The 16,402-nt window shown below is 37.8% G+C and overlaps 1 protein-coding gene across 1 annotated transcript; it reads right to left on the reverse strand.

Moving 5' to 3' along the window:
• Positions 1-204: 204 nt before the first annotated feature.
• ATAD5 (ATPase family AAA domain containing 5) lies at positions 205-15,918 on the reverse strand. The gene is made up of 23 exons (XM_069032679.1): positions 15,847-15,918; positions 13,227-15,004; positions 12,796-12,883; positions 11,944-12,105; positions 11,620-11,758; positions 11,093-11,177; positions 10,447-10,628; positions 9,864-10,021; positions 9,434-9,587; positions 8,915-9,208; positions 8,649-8,745; positions 8,006-8,088; positions 7,770-7,915; positions 7,500-7,647; positions 6,861-7,031; positions 6,557-6,672; positions 6,381-6,474; positions 6,085-6,149; positions 4,990-5,170; positions 4,112-4,302; positions 2,999-3,819; positions 1,744-1,908; positions 205-1,544 (listed from the first exon to the last, which is right to left on the reverse strand). The coding sequence occupies exons 1-23, from the start codon at positions 15,916-15,918 to the stop codon at positions 1,466-1,468; spliced, it is 5,469 nt and encodes a 1,822-aa protein (XP_068888780.1). The 3' UTR covers positions 205-1,465.
• Between the last annotated feature and the right edge of the window lie 484 nt (positions 15,919-16,402).

The following is a 16,402-nucleotide window of genomic DNA, read 5'->3' on the forward strand; positions in this document are numbered from 1 at the left end:
AGAAGGTAAATTGTCTCTCACTGCTTTCTAATTTGGGTCTTTCAAATTACCCACGAATTTCCTAAAATACTACTACTTTATAGGACTTGTTTCTGATTTATGTAGGTTCTCACTGTAATCTAGTTAGATTGATAGTGCCTTTATAAAGCAGTGAACAGATACACTTTTACTTTATTATTTTAAAAAAATTTAAAATGTGTATTTATTTATTTTTACAAATCGTACAGGAGAAGCACAGAATGTTAATACAAAAAATCAAGCCATGAAGATTTTAACAGCGACCACTTTAATTTTTTGGTAATTCTGGATTATGGAAAGAGTAAACTATAAAGATGATCTACAGTGCAGAAGCTTAAAATAATTTACTGTTTCCATAAATATTTCTTATTCCTGAACATCTTTAAGACATGAAAAATGTAAGATGGGACCAGAACTACTTAATGGCCTTCCTTATTATTACAGAGACACTGAAGTAAGTGGAGCACCACTGCATGGCAGTAGTCTGACTCAGTTTGAGGAACAGAACAGTTCAACTGCAATAAAAAGGCAGAAATGTACAAGGTTGAACTAATTCCAGTTTTAAAATCCTTTAAAAAATACATTTCAGGAGTTTTACTCTTCATGAAACAGAAACATTCTGATTGTAGCAAAGTCTCACAAATTTATTGTCATATAAAAATGGATTCAATCACAAATAATCAGACTCAAGTCTTGTCAAATACAAAAAGAAGCTTAAAAATAGGACACAATATACAAGACTAGAAGTAGTTAAATATTCCTGAATCCAAAGTAACACTGGGATAATTGTTATTTACAAAATCTTGCCTAAATCTCGAGACCATGCTGAGCTACAGTAGTAATTTCTCTACCTTTTTAGGAGATTAACGTGCAGATCTGATAGCTGTAAACAATGAAAGGAATGTATACAAATATATGTACATTGAGGCATAGTGCTTTGTAAGGACTTTGTTCCCTGCGGTCAAAGTGATGAGCGGCTTTTAGTCATTCAGACTTTGGAAGACTTGTTGCATCCCCTCTGTGCCCCTCCTACCTCGAGTTATTTATCACTTAACTGCAAATTCAGAAACCAACTTATTTGAACAAAACAGTCCTCAGAAAAAAAGCAACTTTACTGTGGAAGGTGATAGTTGGTTGTTACAAAAGGACTTCTTGCTATGTGATCCACAAATTAGAAAGAAAGAGAGCAAAAAGAAGTCCCCACTGAATAGTTTGTGCATTTACTATTATGAATGCACTTACTGGACAAGCACCAAACAAACTCACATTTCAGCTGTGGAGAGCAGTATAATGACAGTAGATATATACATTATTTTAAATACTTATAAAAATTTAATATACAAATGGATCTGAATATACAATAATGTGGTAATTAAAAAAAATAAAATAACCAAACTATGGCGAGAATACCACCATTAGGCACAAACTATTTCTGGTGTTGGTAATTTTACGGGAAGTCCAAAGATAGACCATTTATCACTTGTCTGGGTATTTCGAGATGAATCCCTTCAAGATAATGCAAGAACCTATTAAAAAAAAAAAAAAGGAGTAAAAATGATTGTTAAGGGAACAAAGTTATTTCCAAATGTAAGGCAACACTTTTATTATTTTGAGAGACAAATGTCCACCTTTCTTGCCCATAATTATGTGACAAAATATTTTATTTAAATCCTTAACTATCTTCTGCCATGAAATGTAGCAAGATTTAGGAAAACCCAAACCTACCTTCTTTTAGTTTTCCCTTGCTCTTTAAGCTTCTCAGACCTACAGATACTGCGGAGAGTGGGGAGGTATTCTAGGGTACTGGCTTGCTTATTGCCCAGGTTTAAAGGACTTCTGGAAAATACAGTTTTGATGACAGCCAGCCTCTTCTGTGCTTTTTTGTGAGTGCTGAAACAGAGAATGACGCTTTATTGTTTCTTATTCAAGAATGTGTAGCAATGATTTTATTTCTTTAGGATCAAAGCCACTGGTTTAAAACTCCATTAAATTGATGGGAATCTGCATCCCAATGGATCAGATGTCTGCAGCTTCTGTGTGCTGCTTACACAGCATCACAAAGCTGCACTTGGACAGAAACAGGAGGGCCAGCAGTTTGTTTGGCCAATGCTCTTGTCTTAATCAGGAGTCTGATCTGGGGAGCTCTTCAGTCGAGATACGGATGTGAGGTTCAGTACAACCACAACCGAAAGCATCTGTGGTCTTCAAAAATAAAAAGCATTATGCAATTGGTATTTGCCAGAATATCAGTGTCAGGTCCAGTGTCTAACCATGATATAACCTGGTTGCAGGATGGATGGTCAGATCCATTCTGACATTGCTCCTCTGGGTACTGACTTACAGGAAAAGGCTCTAACCCATTTTCCTGTTCAGACCCCTGAATGGGCTTTAAGTGCCCATTTTTACCCATGATGACTTGTTTATGTTAAAAACAATGTTTCATGCCCACACTTGATAGCATTCTTTGATCTTTTACAATGTATTAAAGGTTATTCTTTGTTAGCATAAGTTACTACAAAGACTTTGCTTTGGATTTTGTTAGGTCTTCATCAAGCAACACCTACCACCACACTTAACACAGGTTCAGTATGAGCAGGTGACAAATTTGCATGTCTGGTACTTGCAGAATCCATTTAACCCCATCTGTCTTGAAAAAGCCATTCCTTTAGGGTTCTGTTATTCTTTTGGGGGTGGTGGTGGTGTTTGTCCATTTTTAAAGTAACTAGACTAAGGCCACCATTCCTTAACAACATTAGAGTCAGGCTGTTCAAGAAAAGTCACTCTTTGCAGATTGCCAAGAAGTTAATTTAAGGTTGTAAAAGCACAGTGAACAATATACTGCAGTGTTTTGAGGCACACTGACAACAGTCATAGTGATATGAATGTGTATACATCAAATCTGAAACAGTCCTACACCCTGTGAAATGCTCTTCTGGACAAGTAACTGCATTATACTCCAGAAATATTAACAAAGTCTTACCTTGAATCAGCTGACTGACTGAAGGCTATTCCATTCCTTGTGTTTGAGACAGGCAAAGTAAGTCCTGTCAGCGGATCACTTTCAGGTGTTTTACTGGTACTCAAAAAGGATTCCAAGTTTTGTGAAATATTAACAGAAGTTTTGGTGAAGCTGAGTGCTTCAATAGCTGCCTTTATTTCACTACAGCTCTGGGAACTCCACCAATCAGTATTTTCTATACTGAACTCATCACAAAGACCATTTCTGATTCTGGCATTTGTCCAATGAAATTCTTCATTTTTAGAAAACTCCAGTGGTTCCCTGGTGTTAGTGTTTACACAGCAATCCAGGAAAGACATGTTTTCCACAAACTCAGTCAGGGAATTCAGACACGGAAAAACAACTGCAGACCTGTTTTCACTTGCTGAGGTTTTAACTTCTTTTTGTTCTTTATGCACCAACAATTTTGATTCCTTTTTATTCATTTCAGCACATGATTTAGGACTATCTGATGGCAAAGTTACGAATTCAGCTGAATAGTTCAGTTCAGTATCAAATAAGTCACTATCATCCAATATCTCAAGTCTTTTCTTTGTCTTTTTAGACCTTTTTCCAGGGCTACTCTTCCCACAGCAAGAACTCTTAGTAGATCTGTTTTTTGAAGAAACTATAGTAGTCCTTTCAAGTATAGGCTTTGAGGCGTCAGACTGGTTTGAAAGAACTTGCACTGGTAAGGGAAGAATAAGGTCAAGATTACTATATACAAAATCCACATGCTTCATCTGGAATTCTGTGAGAAGCTGCATCAATTTATTCAATTCCTCCATGGTTGTGATTTTGTGCTGTAAAATAATTGTGAAAGATTTATCAATATATATAAATATATTTTTTTAAAAATAAAAATGTTATTACAGAAAATCTCACACTCCTGGCTTTGTGCTTATGAGGTGAGGGACTGCTTTGCTTGCAGGAGACCATCCCAGTTCAGATTGTACTTAGTAACCATGGAATTCTATAATTTCTACAACAAACCTTTTCAAAGATTCGCTTCTAAGATGATGCTATTCCTGGTGATGGTTACGCTCAGTTATCTGGCAATCATTAAAAGTATTAACTAGTCAACTACAAAAATACCTTAAGAAATGTAAACAAATCTTCTGAAGGCAACAGGATATTCTTAAGGCCAAGCAACGTCTCTACACAGCCTGTATCACATTTTGGAAACTCCTGAAGATGTGCGTCATCGGCTTGAGAAAAATCCGCCTTGGAATCATTACACTTTGCAGGATCAATGACATTATCTGCATTCCTTGTCCCTTCTCCTTCTGCACAAAGATAACAGGCTTTACTTGAAAGGGAACAACTGCATTGTGAAATTGATTTCAATTCCTCAATTCCTGTCACAAAGGATGCTGTAACTGTCACCTCTTGCTGTGGTGCTGGAGGAATGGGGCAGCTGAAATGAGTCATCCCCATGCCCAGTTCACTGCTGGCAGTGTTACCAACCCGCTCTTTTGCTTCCCAAGTAACGTTTGAAGGAGGCTGTGCCTCACTTATCTCTCCCTGTCACTCCCTCACACTCCTAAACTCTTCCTGAATCCTTTGGGATCAAGTTCCTACCCTTGCCTGCTTGCCAGCTGTCCCATTTTTACCCTTTTCAGCTCTGTTTCTTCTACATGAATTGCCTACAACTCAGCTACATGGATAAAGAACTGCAAACTCTGAAGGAAAATTACTACTGGTTCCCTTCTTTGCCCTGTTTTGCTACTCAGAACATGAAAGGGAGATAGTAAGTACCATAATGATGAGTAATAAAACCCTGAAAATTTAGTTCCTTATGCATTAATACAAGGCTTTGAAGTAGCTAAAAAATACTAGATCCCCTCCCCCTTCCAATATTTAGGAGTCTTATAAGAAGTTACCATTTATTCATACACATCTAAGAATGCTTCGATTGAGTCAAATTCAAATTTAGATGGATATTTATTTAGGATTAAATTAAATCAACATACCACAAGGTGCCAAACACTTCTTTTTCAAGCATCCACCTCCACTTCTAACCCAGAATTGTAAGTACAGAACGCTTTGTCTGATATCACAGTTATTTGTGGCTAGGAGAGCAGCCAGGTCTTTCACATCTGTCCGTAGGTTCTCAGCCAGGCACAGAGCTTGGAGATAGCTCACAGAGTTTATCTAAACAAGAGTTACACACAGACCACTGAAACAAGTCCTGCCAATCACACTGCAGGAAGTCACACAGGAGCAAATTATTCTATTTATGCTAGCAATGCATTTTGCCTTTTAATACAGAAGATTAGTTTATTAAATTAGATTACAGTTAGATTAAAACCTTTACAGAAAAGCAAAATACCCAATCTGTGTAGCTTATGTCAGAGAATTAAGTTCAATTTAGAAATCCAGCTGATTAAAACAAACACACAAACACATTCTGCTTATGGTTCTGAGACTACCTACACCTTGCTTCTCATCACCAGTGATCAGCTTTTACTGAACTATATTAAAGGTTTTTCTTCCATTCTTTCCTTTAACTCTGCAACTGCCTGGAAGTCCAACAGGTTTTCAGTTTCACATTAACCAATTTCCCCTTCTCAAAAGTTATGTCCTTCTGATTCTCATTTTTTTAGGTTTTTCATCTAATACATAGCTGCAAATAAAACTATTTGCTACACAGAACACTAGTGTTCACATTAAAGAAATAACCCATAATATTTCTAAAATAACTCCAATACTTTTTAATGAATGAACCAATACTGGCATAACCAACCTTCAGATAAGAGCTATCAGATATTTATCTAACTACATTCTAAAAACTAAATGAAGTGATTAAGTGATGTTCTTATTGTACTTCTCAGTACCACTAAACTGTTTGGAAAATAAATCTTCCATGATAGTAAAACAGCTTCTACATGTAAAGATAAATACATCCTACACGTGCTTACATAAACTTCAAAGACATGTCTGTATCTGATCAAATAGATATATTACATCAGAAATGTATAAACCTACATGAACATTTAAATTTCAAACTGAAATCAGCTGACAATTACTTGTTTAGGATGTACCCGCATTTCCAGACACAGACTTACCAAGGAAGGGGTTTTAAAGTTGATTTCTTCAAAATAGCCATCAAACATTAAGCTGAATGTTGGGTCTATAAAGAAATATCAGTGAACTGTCATGACATTATGTTCAAACCTAGTTATTTCCTTTAACCATTAGAGCAGCCAGTAGCTATATTCAAACACTAAAATACTTGCTTTACAGTCCCCACTCATTTAATTTTGCATTTAGGAGCAGTATTCAACCATCACCATTTACAGCCTCTAATTAAAAGTGGCTCTTCTGTCTGTAAAGCCTAATTACTGTCACAAACACTACTCACCATTGGTGGTAAGAATTACAGGTCGCTTTGCAGTTGCCATGAATGTCTTTATTGCACTTAGAAATCCTGCATCTTCATCAAATATTATATCCACCTACAGAAAACAAAGTATCAATAGCTTGAACAGCAGTTACAAGCTGTGAATACAATCACACTATGTTTCATGTGAATTTTACCTCTTCAAAAAGAATGAGAGATGTTGCATTTTTCCTGTTGTGTTCTCCTCCTTCTTCTTTGTTTATTGACTTAATTTGAGCATCTTTCTTTACTTCCAGTGAATTCTGAGTATTTCCTGCAGATGGATGAATAATTGAGCAGGAAGGAAGAGTGAAACCATTTAAAGCTTTCCAGGTACTGACTTCAAAAGTCCCCCATGTATCAAATGCTTAAGAAAATCTATTATTTCCCCACACAGCTCCACATACACAGTCTAGCATTTCCATCTCCAAAGGTAATGAATTATTAAAAAGGGATATCTACCTCTATTTTTTTCTTCAGATGTTGCTTCTTCATTATTACCTTTATGTTTGGCGGAAATTTTGAAGTAGTTTGCAAGTGTTTTAGGGGGCAAGCTTTGTTGTAATCCTACTCCTCTTGGTGACAGTGGCGGTTTTCTTGGAGAAATAACTTTCTTTGGAGAATACATTTTTTCTGCAAGATAAATTTAATATTTAACTTCATCTGGAGATACAATGTCAAACTGATATTTCTCAAAAAAATTTCAAGTAAAACTCATTTATTATCTAGTAAATGACAGGTTTACTGATACAGTTTACAGCTGATTTCTGCTTAATTTCCTTTTCTCTTGTTATTGGAAAAGCTTTCTGTTCAACTTTCTATTCAAGTGCCACAGCACTTACTCCACCACTGCAGAAATAATGTAATCAAGAGTTAGTATTTTAATAAAGTCATTATTTAATTTGGTTTGTAGTTGTGTTAACCAACAGAGCATTTCTTACCATTATGGCCAGATAAGGTAAATCTGCTAACTTTTTAAAAACAACTGATGTCTAAAATTTGTTTGGGGAATTCAGTCTTTAACTACCTCCTCCCCTCCATAAAACCCACCCCATAATTCAAAGCAAACAAAGAACCCCAGATAAGAACCGTGAGACTTACTTGGTGACTTGGTGCTACAACTGTTAAAAAAGCAAGGCTTGTGTGCATTAACACCTTTTTTGTCCACTTGATGAGACTGAGTAGCTTCTTTCAGCTGGGACAGTATCTGTCTCCCAGTACGCTGGCAAGAGGCATTGACTTCAAATATCTGCAGTGGTATTTAATTTACAAAAAAAAAAAAAATTAAAGTGTAAACATCTTATATTACAAATGCTTTTGTATCATTAGTTATAAATAAGAAAAATGCACTGAGGAAACAACTCCACAAACCTTAAACCCAAGCTCCTGAGCACAAGCATACACCGCAGCAGTCTTCCCCACTCCTGGTGGGCCAGTTATCAGAACTGTATTGCAAAGGGTTATCTCTTCCTCAGTATCAGATTTACTATCTTTAAAGTCAAGGCTGCTTAAAGAATCTGTAGAATTATTAAAAAGAAAAGAAAGGATTACTGTTATTTTTTTGCCTACGTTTAACAAAAGAGAAGCTGTATTAATTCTATCAGTACCTTCTTGCTCTTTGTCCTCCTTTTCCCTTTTCTGATTTCGTTTTTCTTCCAAATCAGCTCTCTTTTTCCATTCTTTTAACCAACTATAAAGGAAGGAAGGAAAGAAACAAGGATATATAAAAGGAAGGAACGAAACAAGAATAAAAACTGCTGGTGAATTGAGTAAACCAGATTAAGATGAAACAGAATATAAAACTAGTGGACATCAGCCACTTGTTATCCCACAGAAACCTATCAAGTCCTTTCAGATAAAAGCAAAAAAATGTTCAGGATTTGATTATTTCGTAGAAAATGTTTCCTTTTTCATTCTCCATTCTATTAGCTGATTGGTATAAAAACAAGTCATTTGGTGAACTACTTAATCCCTCATAATTTAGTGTTGTTTTGTCAGATGGATCTTTAAATTCTATGTAAGAGCCACACCAGTAACTTAAGCCCACACAGAAAATTTAACTGAAAGCACAATGTATTAGGTGGATTTCAGTGCTAAATTCCTGTCAAAAGCAGAGGCAGTACAGCAAGGTCAGACTAGGATGCTTGTAGGGAAGTACAGACAAGTACTACTCTCTCAGTACTTGAGCATTATCAAGTAACATGAGGTTTTGAGTTATTTTAAGAATGGATCCATGTTCCCACTTCTGACCTGTGTAGCCTTTCAATCTCTTTCTTGTTCCCTACAAGTTCACTGGAATCTTGAGGCTGATATTTTTCTGTCCAGAGCATGTCTTCCTTTTCCACACCTACAGAAAAAATATCCATTTTTAAATAGTTCTTCATGCAAAAGAATCGATCAAGTCTAGCAAAGTACTAGGACTAGATACGATTTTAGCATCACAGTGGAAAGCTGACATACATCACACATACACTTCCCCAGTGCAAAGATTAAAATGAGACAGGAAATGCAGTTACCTGAAGGTACACTTGGATCTGATAAACACTCAGTGTCTTCTGTCACACCATCTGGTTTCTGGGTCTTATTTTTTTCCAAATGTGTGGCTTGTCCTGTCCCTGCTTTTTTTTCTCCAGATATGGGAGGAATAAGGTTCCTGGGAACTCTTGATTTCATTTCTGTCTCTGTACCTTCAAGTTGTTTTCTTCTTTTTGATTTGCGGTCTTCTGTTTCCTTCCTTTTCCTCTTCGTTTCCTTCCAATTGTCAGGTTGTTTCTGAATTACATCAAGATTTGCAGTGCCATCTCTGCTTTCTAAGAAAAGAAATTGCATCCTTTTAAAATTTCAGGCTATGTCCCTTACTACTATACATTTGTTTAAGCCATATTTGAAGAATTTGGTCAAAATAACCTAAAATGTGAGGATCAATTTATTTCCAGCAACAGTATTCCTTCAGTAGTGTATTTTTTAAAATTCCCCATTGTTTTTTAATGCCAGTGAGAGTGAGAGTGTTTTTTTTCCCTACATAGATTCCTAACCTTGTGCACTGTTTTCCAAAGCCAAGCGTTCCGTTTGCTTTTTCAGGAACCTGTAGTAGTATTTTCTCACTGGAAATTGAGAATTAGAAGACACAATCTCGTCTAGCAAATCTTTCTTGAATACATCAGGAAAAGCTGGTCGGTGGCCTGAAAGCTGGAATACACACACAGAGAATTACTCAAAAACTTTACACAGAATGCTTTCCATAATTTAAACTGGCAGTGTCTTGTTAAATTCAGAGATTAACAGAAACTGTTAAGAACTGATGAGAACTGTCTGATGTTAAGATGCAAAATGGGTAACTCACACACAAGGAAATTTTAAAAAAATTAAACAAATTACAGGACTGAAACAGATTCAAACTACAGGGTTTTTTAAAAATGTAACTCCAAACAAATATCAAAACAACTTGAATTTTAAAGTACTAACCACAGGTGCAGAACAACTTCCAGTTCGTTTTGAATTCACAGTGGAAAATTCACCAAGTGAGAGTGTGATTTTTGTGATGTTGGTGACTTCAGTACTCAGTTCCCTCAGCTTAGTTAATACAGGGCATGATGGTGATTGCAGTTTCCACATTGGAGAACCTACAAAAGAACCCCCACCAAAAACAAAACAAGAGTTAGCTTCTATTCTAGGGAAAAGAAATAGGCTGGTCTTCTCTCTTTTTGCCTTGACAGAAGAAAATGTTTTCTGCCCGAATCAGTCCAATACAATCTTTATTCTCCAAATTGGAACTTAACAGATCAACTTCTTTTTACTAAATATTAAGAATTTTGCATCCTTACCCGTGTATGTATAGACTACTTTAGCATCAATTTAATTTGTACATTTTGTATTCAAAAACATCTCACTTGAACCTTCTAAGTTTTGTTTTCTTACCGAGACACAAAACAAGAGGAAACTCCCACCTATTCCAGTCTTAAGCTGTTCAAGTTTTTTCTTTTTTGCACAAATTCCTCAAATTATTACATACATTTAAACAAAACCCAAAAGCATAAAAAAGGCTTACAGTCATCCTTCTGCTGTACATGGACAACAGTCTTAAAACAGGAACTTGCAAGAGAGTATGCTTCCATTGTTGCTGCTTTCTTTGCAATCTGCCTTTTCAGTGATTCTGGCAATCCACTCATCAGGAATTCACGTTTTGCTCTGAACTGATCATCATCTTGAGAATTTTCAGATGCATCATGGCTTTAATGAAAATAGAAAAAAAAAAAAAAGAAAGAATTATTAGAACTTCCAGCTATGCAAGGCTGAATTTAATCACATTCTCTTCCACCTGAGTTAAAAATAGTCTGTTAGAACTGCTAAAATTTATTTTAATGTAATTAGTTTGAATTTAATTCTCAGTTTTGTGTTAAAAATTTTAATCTAAAAAAATTATCTTTGGTTTCGTATTTTTATATGCAATTAGATTCCTTTTTTAGTCCATCATCAACTACATTTCCACACATGTAATATGGCTCTAAAATGGTTGAGGAACTCTCCAAAACACCCCTAAAATTTTGCAAGCAGATTAAAATACTAATCAGTATAAAAGTCATGAATATTTATAGCACATCAGTAAGTGTATTTAAATCTGTCAAATGAGAGAATGGTAAAGTAACCTTGAAATGTATTTTGATTTTTAAGTAACTGCACACTTGACAACATACCTGCTTTCATCAAAGATCATGACTGGTTCACCTGCAGAGTTTTGAGCATTTTTGCCTAGGAAGGAAGGTGGATATCTCAGTTTCCCTTTAAAAAGGTAAAAAAAAAAAAATTAGATTAGCACTGATACAAGATTCTAACCTTGCTTCTGTGTTCACCACCTGTATGTTCCATTTAACATCAGGGAATCTCCTTTTCTTAAGGGAAAGTTGAGTATTTTAACAAAATTCATTATAGCTTTATTTCTAATTATTTCCTTAGTATGGATGTTATTTTCTAAAATTAGGAAAAAAAAGGAGAGACAACAAAACATGGTATACTAGACAGTTTTTCAAACAAATAGTTTTCCCTGAATGAAGAAAAATCAAAACAACACATGTAAATAACCTCTGCACTATTAATCCAGGTAAATCAGAAGAAAAGATGAACGTACTGCAAAAAGGCAGCTTTATAAAATAAAGTTACAATCATCAATAGTATTAAATGTTTCTATAATAAAAAATAAACACATTCAGTAAAACCCAATTACCGCTAGAATTCTTCGCAACCTTCAAGTTTTTAGACTTCTTCCCCAAAACATCATTTAAGCTCCGAAGTTTCTTTTCCTTCACACTCTGCTCTGTAGTAGTGACACTATTCACGCTTGAATCTAGAATTATTACTGATTCCTAGAAGGAAAGCAAACCAAATAAGAAAAGAAACACAACTTTTCCTCCTTTATTAACAATACATTGCAGATATCTACCTTAGTTTGCAAACATTTCATGTAAAGAATCAAGTAGAAATCATTTGTGTAGCTTAAATCAATCACAAATATATCAAAATATTCCCCCTCCCCCCAGTATAGCCTTACATCTCTTTCTTCTAATTTTTTCTTCTCAGCAAGAGCTCGCTGCCGAGACGAGCGCCTCACAGGAGCTGAGTCTTCATTCACTTTTGATCTGTTATGCTGTATAGCCTTTGCTTTTTCAATCAGCTGCTTTGCTTTGGATATGTTTTTAGAAGTGGAATTTATCTGTTAACAAAAAACAAAAGAACTGAAATACCAATTAATAGTGCTATCTTCCCTAAGTACTTTGCATATAAACATAATTTTTCACTTTCATGTAAGTATGTAATCGTTGCAAAATTTCATTGGTATCAAAAAGAAAATTAAATAATTGAAAGGAGAAGCAAACCAAGATGATATCAACAGTTTTCAAAAGGGAGTGAGAGCCCTGCAAGCAGATCCTCAATTTGTCCATGGAACAAATAAAATATGGGCGGTGACATTCTTAAGCCCCAGCTGCTCTGCTGTGCCCAAACACTATCACAAATCACTGGATCATTTAGGTTGGAAAAGACCTCTGAGATCATCAAGTCCAAACTCTGACGAATCACCATCTTGTCAAGTAAACTATGGCACAAAGTGCCACGTCCAGTGGTTTCTACATCCCATCCTGAGAACGTGCAGCACAGGAGCATGCTATTTTATGGGATTTTTCTGTTATGAAAGGTGGATTTTTACTAATAAAACGTTTTAAAATCTAAAGTAGAAGAAACTATCGCAAATTCTATCATAAATCAGAGTAATATTCCCTTTCCACTGAGCAGCTGGGAACTGTCATACTGTATTACATTAGACTATTACATAATACTGAATAGACCACAATTATACCCATTTAGGAAATGACAAAAGACTGACACCAGTGGTTACATAAATTACCTTTGTGTTTTTGGAGCGAGACTCTTCATTTCTCATTGCTTCAACTTTATTTGATTTTGTAGCTGCTTTGATACGTGTAAACCTCATTCTAATTAGGGAAAAAAGTATTATGAAATTAGTACTGTTTAATAAAAGGAAATGTTACTCTCAATATCATTTTCAAAAGCCTCTAAAAATACAGTGCTGTAAACAGAAGCAAGCCCCTAACTGGTGGTTGAGGTCTTTTTGTTGTTTGGTTGCTTGGTTGGGGGTTTTTTGGATGTCTTTAGTGCAAACATTTATAGTCAGCTTTGGTTCTTCTCTATTTTTACCCACCATGATCAGTATCCATGCGACTTTGGTATACAATCAATTTATAATTATGTCTTATTTTCAAAATATTTGCATACAATTAATGGGCAAAATGGTAGAATATACTCTAAAACGTTTACCTTATTGGGCTGTTTCCATCAAAGGGCACAATAATCACCTCAGCTCTGTACATGTTGCTTTTCTTGCAGGATTGCCTGCGTGCTTTTGGGGTGGAAGTCTCTAATGGGCAGCCACCTAATTCATCTGCAGAACAGGCACTTTTAGCCCTGGGCTTTTTAGGTGTAACATCTGCTGATGTTTTGGTTTTCTGCTGCCTTAAGCTCCTCCTTAACTCACTCACTTTTGGACTTGATGGAATTATTACATCTAAGATGTTTTCCACAGTAATAACCCTAGCACCTGAATCCTCTTCTCCATTATAATTGCTAGTGTTTGAGACATCAGTTTCCTTAGTTTCTGAAGCCTTCTTCCGTCTGTTTCCTTTTTTCTGAACCTTCCTAGGTCTTCTGGGTTTAGTTCTATTGCTTTTAGGTTTAGAATGTGTGTGTTTGTCCACATAATTTTCTCGTATCCCACTTTCCAATCCTTTATTTGAAGGAATGACATCTTCAGATCCTTCTTTTTCTTTTGAAGACTTAGCAGCAGCTTGCTTTTGTTTTCCAGGTGCCTTTTTAACTCCACTTTTTGTTACATCTGCTGCTGGTTGTCTAAAAGCCTTCATAAACTGATGCTTTTCTTCCAGAGTACATTTTGGCTTCAGAGAATCCGATCCTGCAGTCTCCAGTACAGCCAGCTCCAATTCCTCTTCCTCAATAACGACATTGGATTTTCTTTTCTGAGCCACCTGTTCAGTTTGATCAGTGTCCAAGAGGGGTGGGCTGCTTTCTTTTTCCCCTACACGTCCCTTCTGCTTCAAAAAAATTGAAGCTATTTTCCTAGAGCCTTTTTGTTCCTTATTTAATGGAGGTAATTTGGGGGGAATGGAATGAACTTGTGCAAGGACAGTCACTGTTCTGAATGGCAGCTGTTGAGACTCCTCACACTTTTCTGGGTCACTAATACTATCACTTTTGTCCATTTCATTTGCTGTACCAGAAGTGTCCATTGCTGGCTTTGTGTCTTCTTCAACATTATTTTCTCCCTGACTTCTCAAGAAGTCCTCAAATGACACTGTTATTGTACAATTATTTACCTGGGATGTCCCATCATCCATATCAACCTCAAAACTGGAATCACCAATAGCATCACCACACTCTGCTACTGTATTTGTCTCTTCAGTTTCCTTTTTACACATTTCATTCACCTGTTTTTCTGATGAAGAGCTTTCAAACAAATCAGTATTTACTTTGTGCTTCCTTTTCCTTGATTTTCTTACCCTATTTTTTGATCCCTTTGTTTCACAACCAAAGGTTTCTGCATTTTTTCTGGGGGGGACAGTGTTTGGGAAGTTCTCTCTTTGCACATTATCTTCTGCTGATTCTCTTGCACATTTTTGGTCCACGAGAGCACAAGAAGCAATAAAGTCATTACTGTCTCGTTGCAGTCCTGTAGTTATTCCGCTGTCATCACTACTAATTTCTATTTCATGGTCATTCTCAGATTCTTTTGTTTCTTTTAGCGTATTATTTAAATTAACTTTCTTCCCTTTTCTCTTCCGCTTTAAAGTTGGCTTGAAAGATGATTTACACTCTTTGTCATCAGCATCCAACAGTGTTTTACTTTCTCCAGCTCCAACTGGGAATGCAGCATTCCCAGTTGCAGATGTCTTTTTAAAATAATCCAAGATATTGTTGGATTTTGGTGATGACAATGCTTTATCCACTGGTTTTGCTAATGGTGAAAAATATCTTGTGATTGTTTTTACAGAAGCATCTTCCTCTCGCCGCTTCTTGCATGGCTGTAAAAGGTACAACATGAATCTTAGTTTTAAAAAAACTTAAGATGACTTATATAGTACTTTTTCAGAAAACAAAAAATTCATGTTAATGTGCTCAGACTGTGCACGCCTCAACTTTATCTCCATGCTTTCAAAGGCCATATAAGCCTGAAATAAAGATTCTGCTGTTTCAAATAAATAGAAATCCTGTTCTGAAACCTTGAGATGGTCAAAACTGAAAGGGACCACAAGATCTTCAGAATAGCTTTGCAGAGATTTCACAATACTGGAAGTCTGAAAGTCTAGTTCAATTCAGATGATCGACCTTGACATGTTCCCCAGAGCATCTGTTGAGCATTTAAGAGGGAATTCCAACATCACTTAAACAGGTCTGATCCTGCTGTAAATATCTGACGTATCTTAGGAAGATACTGTATCTTTAAGAGTACTTAAAGAAAATGAACACAAGAGAACTCTTATCTCGTATAATGATTCAAACCATAAAAGAGCATTTACTTCTACAGCTCCAAGAAAGACTTTGGTTTATAAAGACTTTTATAACTCCTAGTTTACTAGAAGCTGAACTGCTCTGAAATCACACCCTCTGAAGCAGAAAACCCCTCTTCCCAAAGCCCTTCGAAAGCGTTTAATGACAGCCCGGGCCACGGGGCTACGCGGACCGTCAAAAGCGCCCGGGGGCGGGCGGCACCTCACACCTCCCCTGGTTACACCGGACGGGCCGTGTCAGGGGAGAGCGCCAAAGAGGGCGAACGCCAAAGGGAGTGATCGCCAAAGGAGCGCCGCCCGTCAGCTGCACCCCCTCTCTCCACCCTCACAGCGCGACCCCCGGCCGGCGTCCCCACCTGAACGTCGCCGTCGTTCCCGGGGAGGAGGGAGGAGGCGGCCGCCGCGGCCACGGTGACCCTGCCCACCATGCCCCGGCTGCTGCGGGCGCGGAGCTCTCCCGGATCGTTCGGGGCGGGGTGGGGGGGGCGCGAAGCTCTGGGCCCCAGGCAGTGTCCTCAGGGGCGGAGGCCGCGCAGCGCCGCCATGGCCCCAATGGCGCCGCCTGACGGGCGCGCGCGCCGGGCGGGCGGTAAAAGCGCGCGCGGGACCAGATTCGGATCCTCCGCGCGGAAGGCGGGGGGCGGGGCCTTTGGCCGCTCCCACGTGACCCGCGCGCGCTGCCCAACGGCCGCCCGTCTGTTCCGGTCACGTGATGCGGGAGACCCGGGTGCAGCTCGCCCCGCCCCCTTCTCCGCCGAGGCCACGCCCCCTTCTGATCCCACTCCCGCCTTCAGCGCTGTCAGTCGGGTTTTCGCGCCACGGCCGTGACGTCACGCGGGCAGCGCGTGTTCTGCCCGCCCCTGACGTCACCCTTCGCTGACGTCACCGGCCACCGGTCCGTGCCCTGGGGCC

The sequence above is a fragment of the Aphelocoma coerulescens genome, chromosome 18, assembly GCF_041296385.1.
Source record: "Aphelocoma coerulescens isolate FSJ_1873_10779 chromosome 18, UR_Acoe_1.0, whole genome shotgun sequence".
NCBI lineage: Eukaryota > Metazoa > Chordata > Aves > Passeriformes > Corvidae > Aphelocoma > Aphelocoma coerulescens.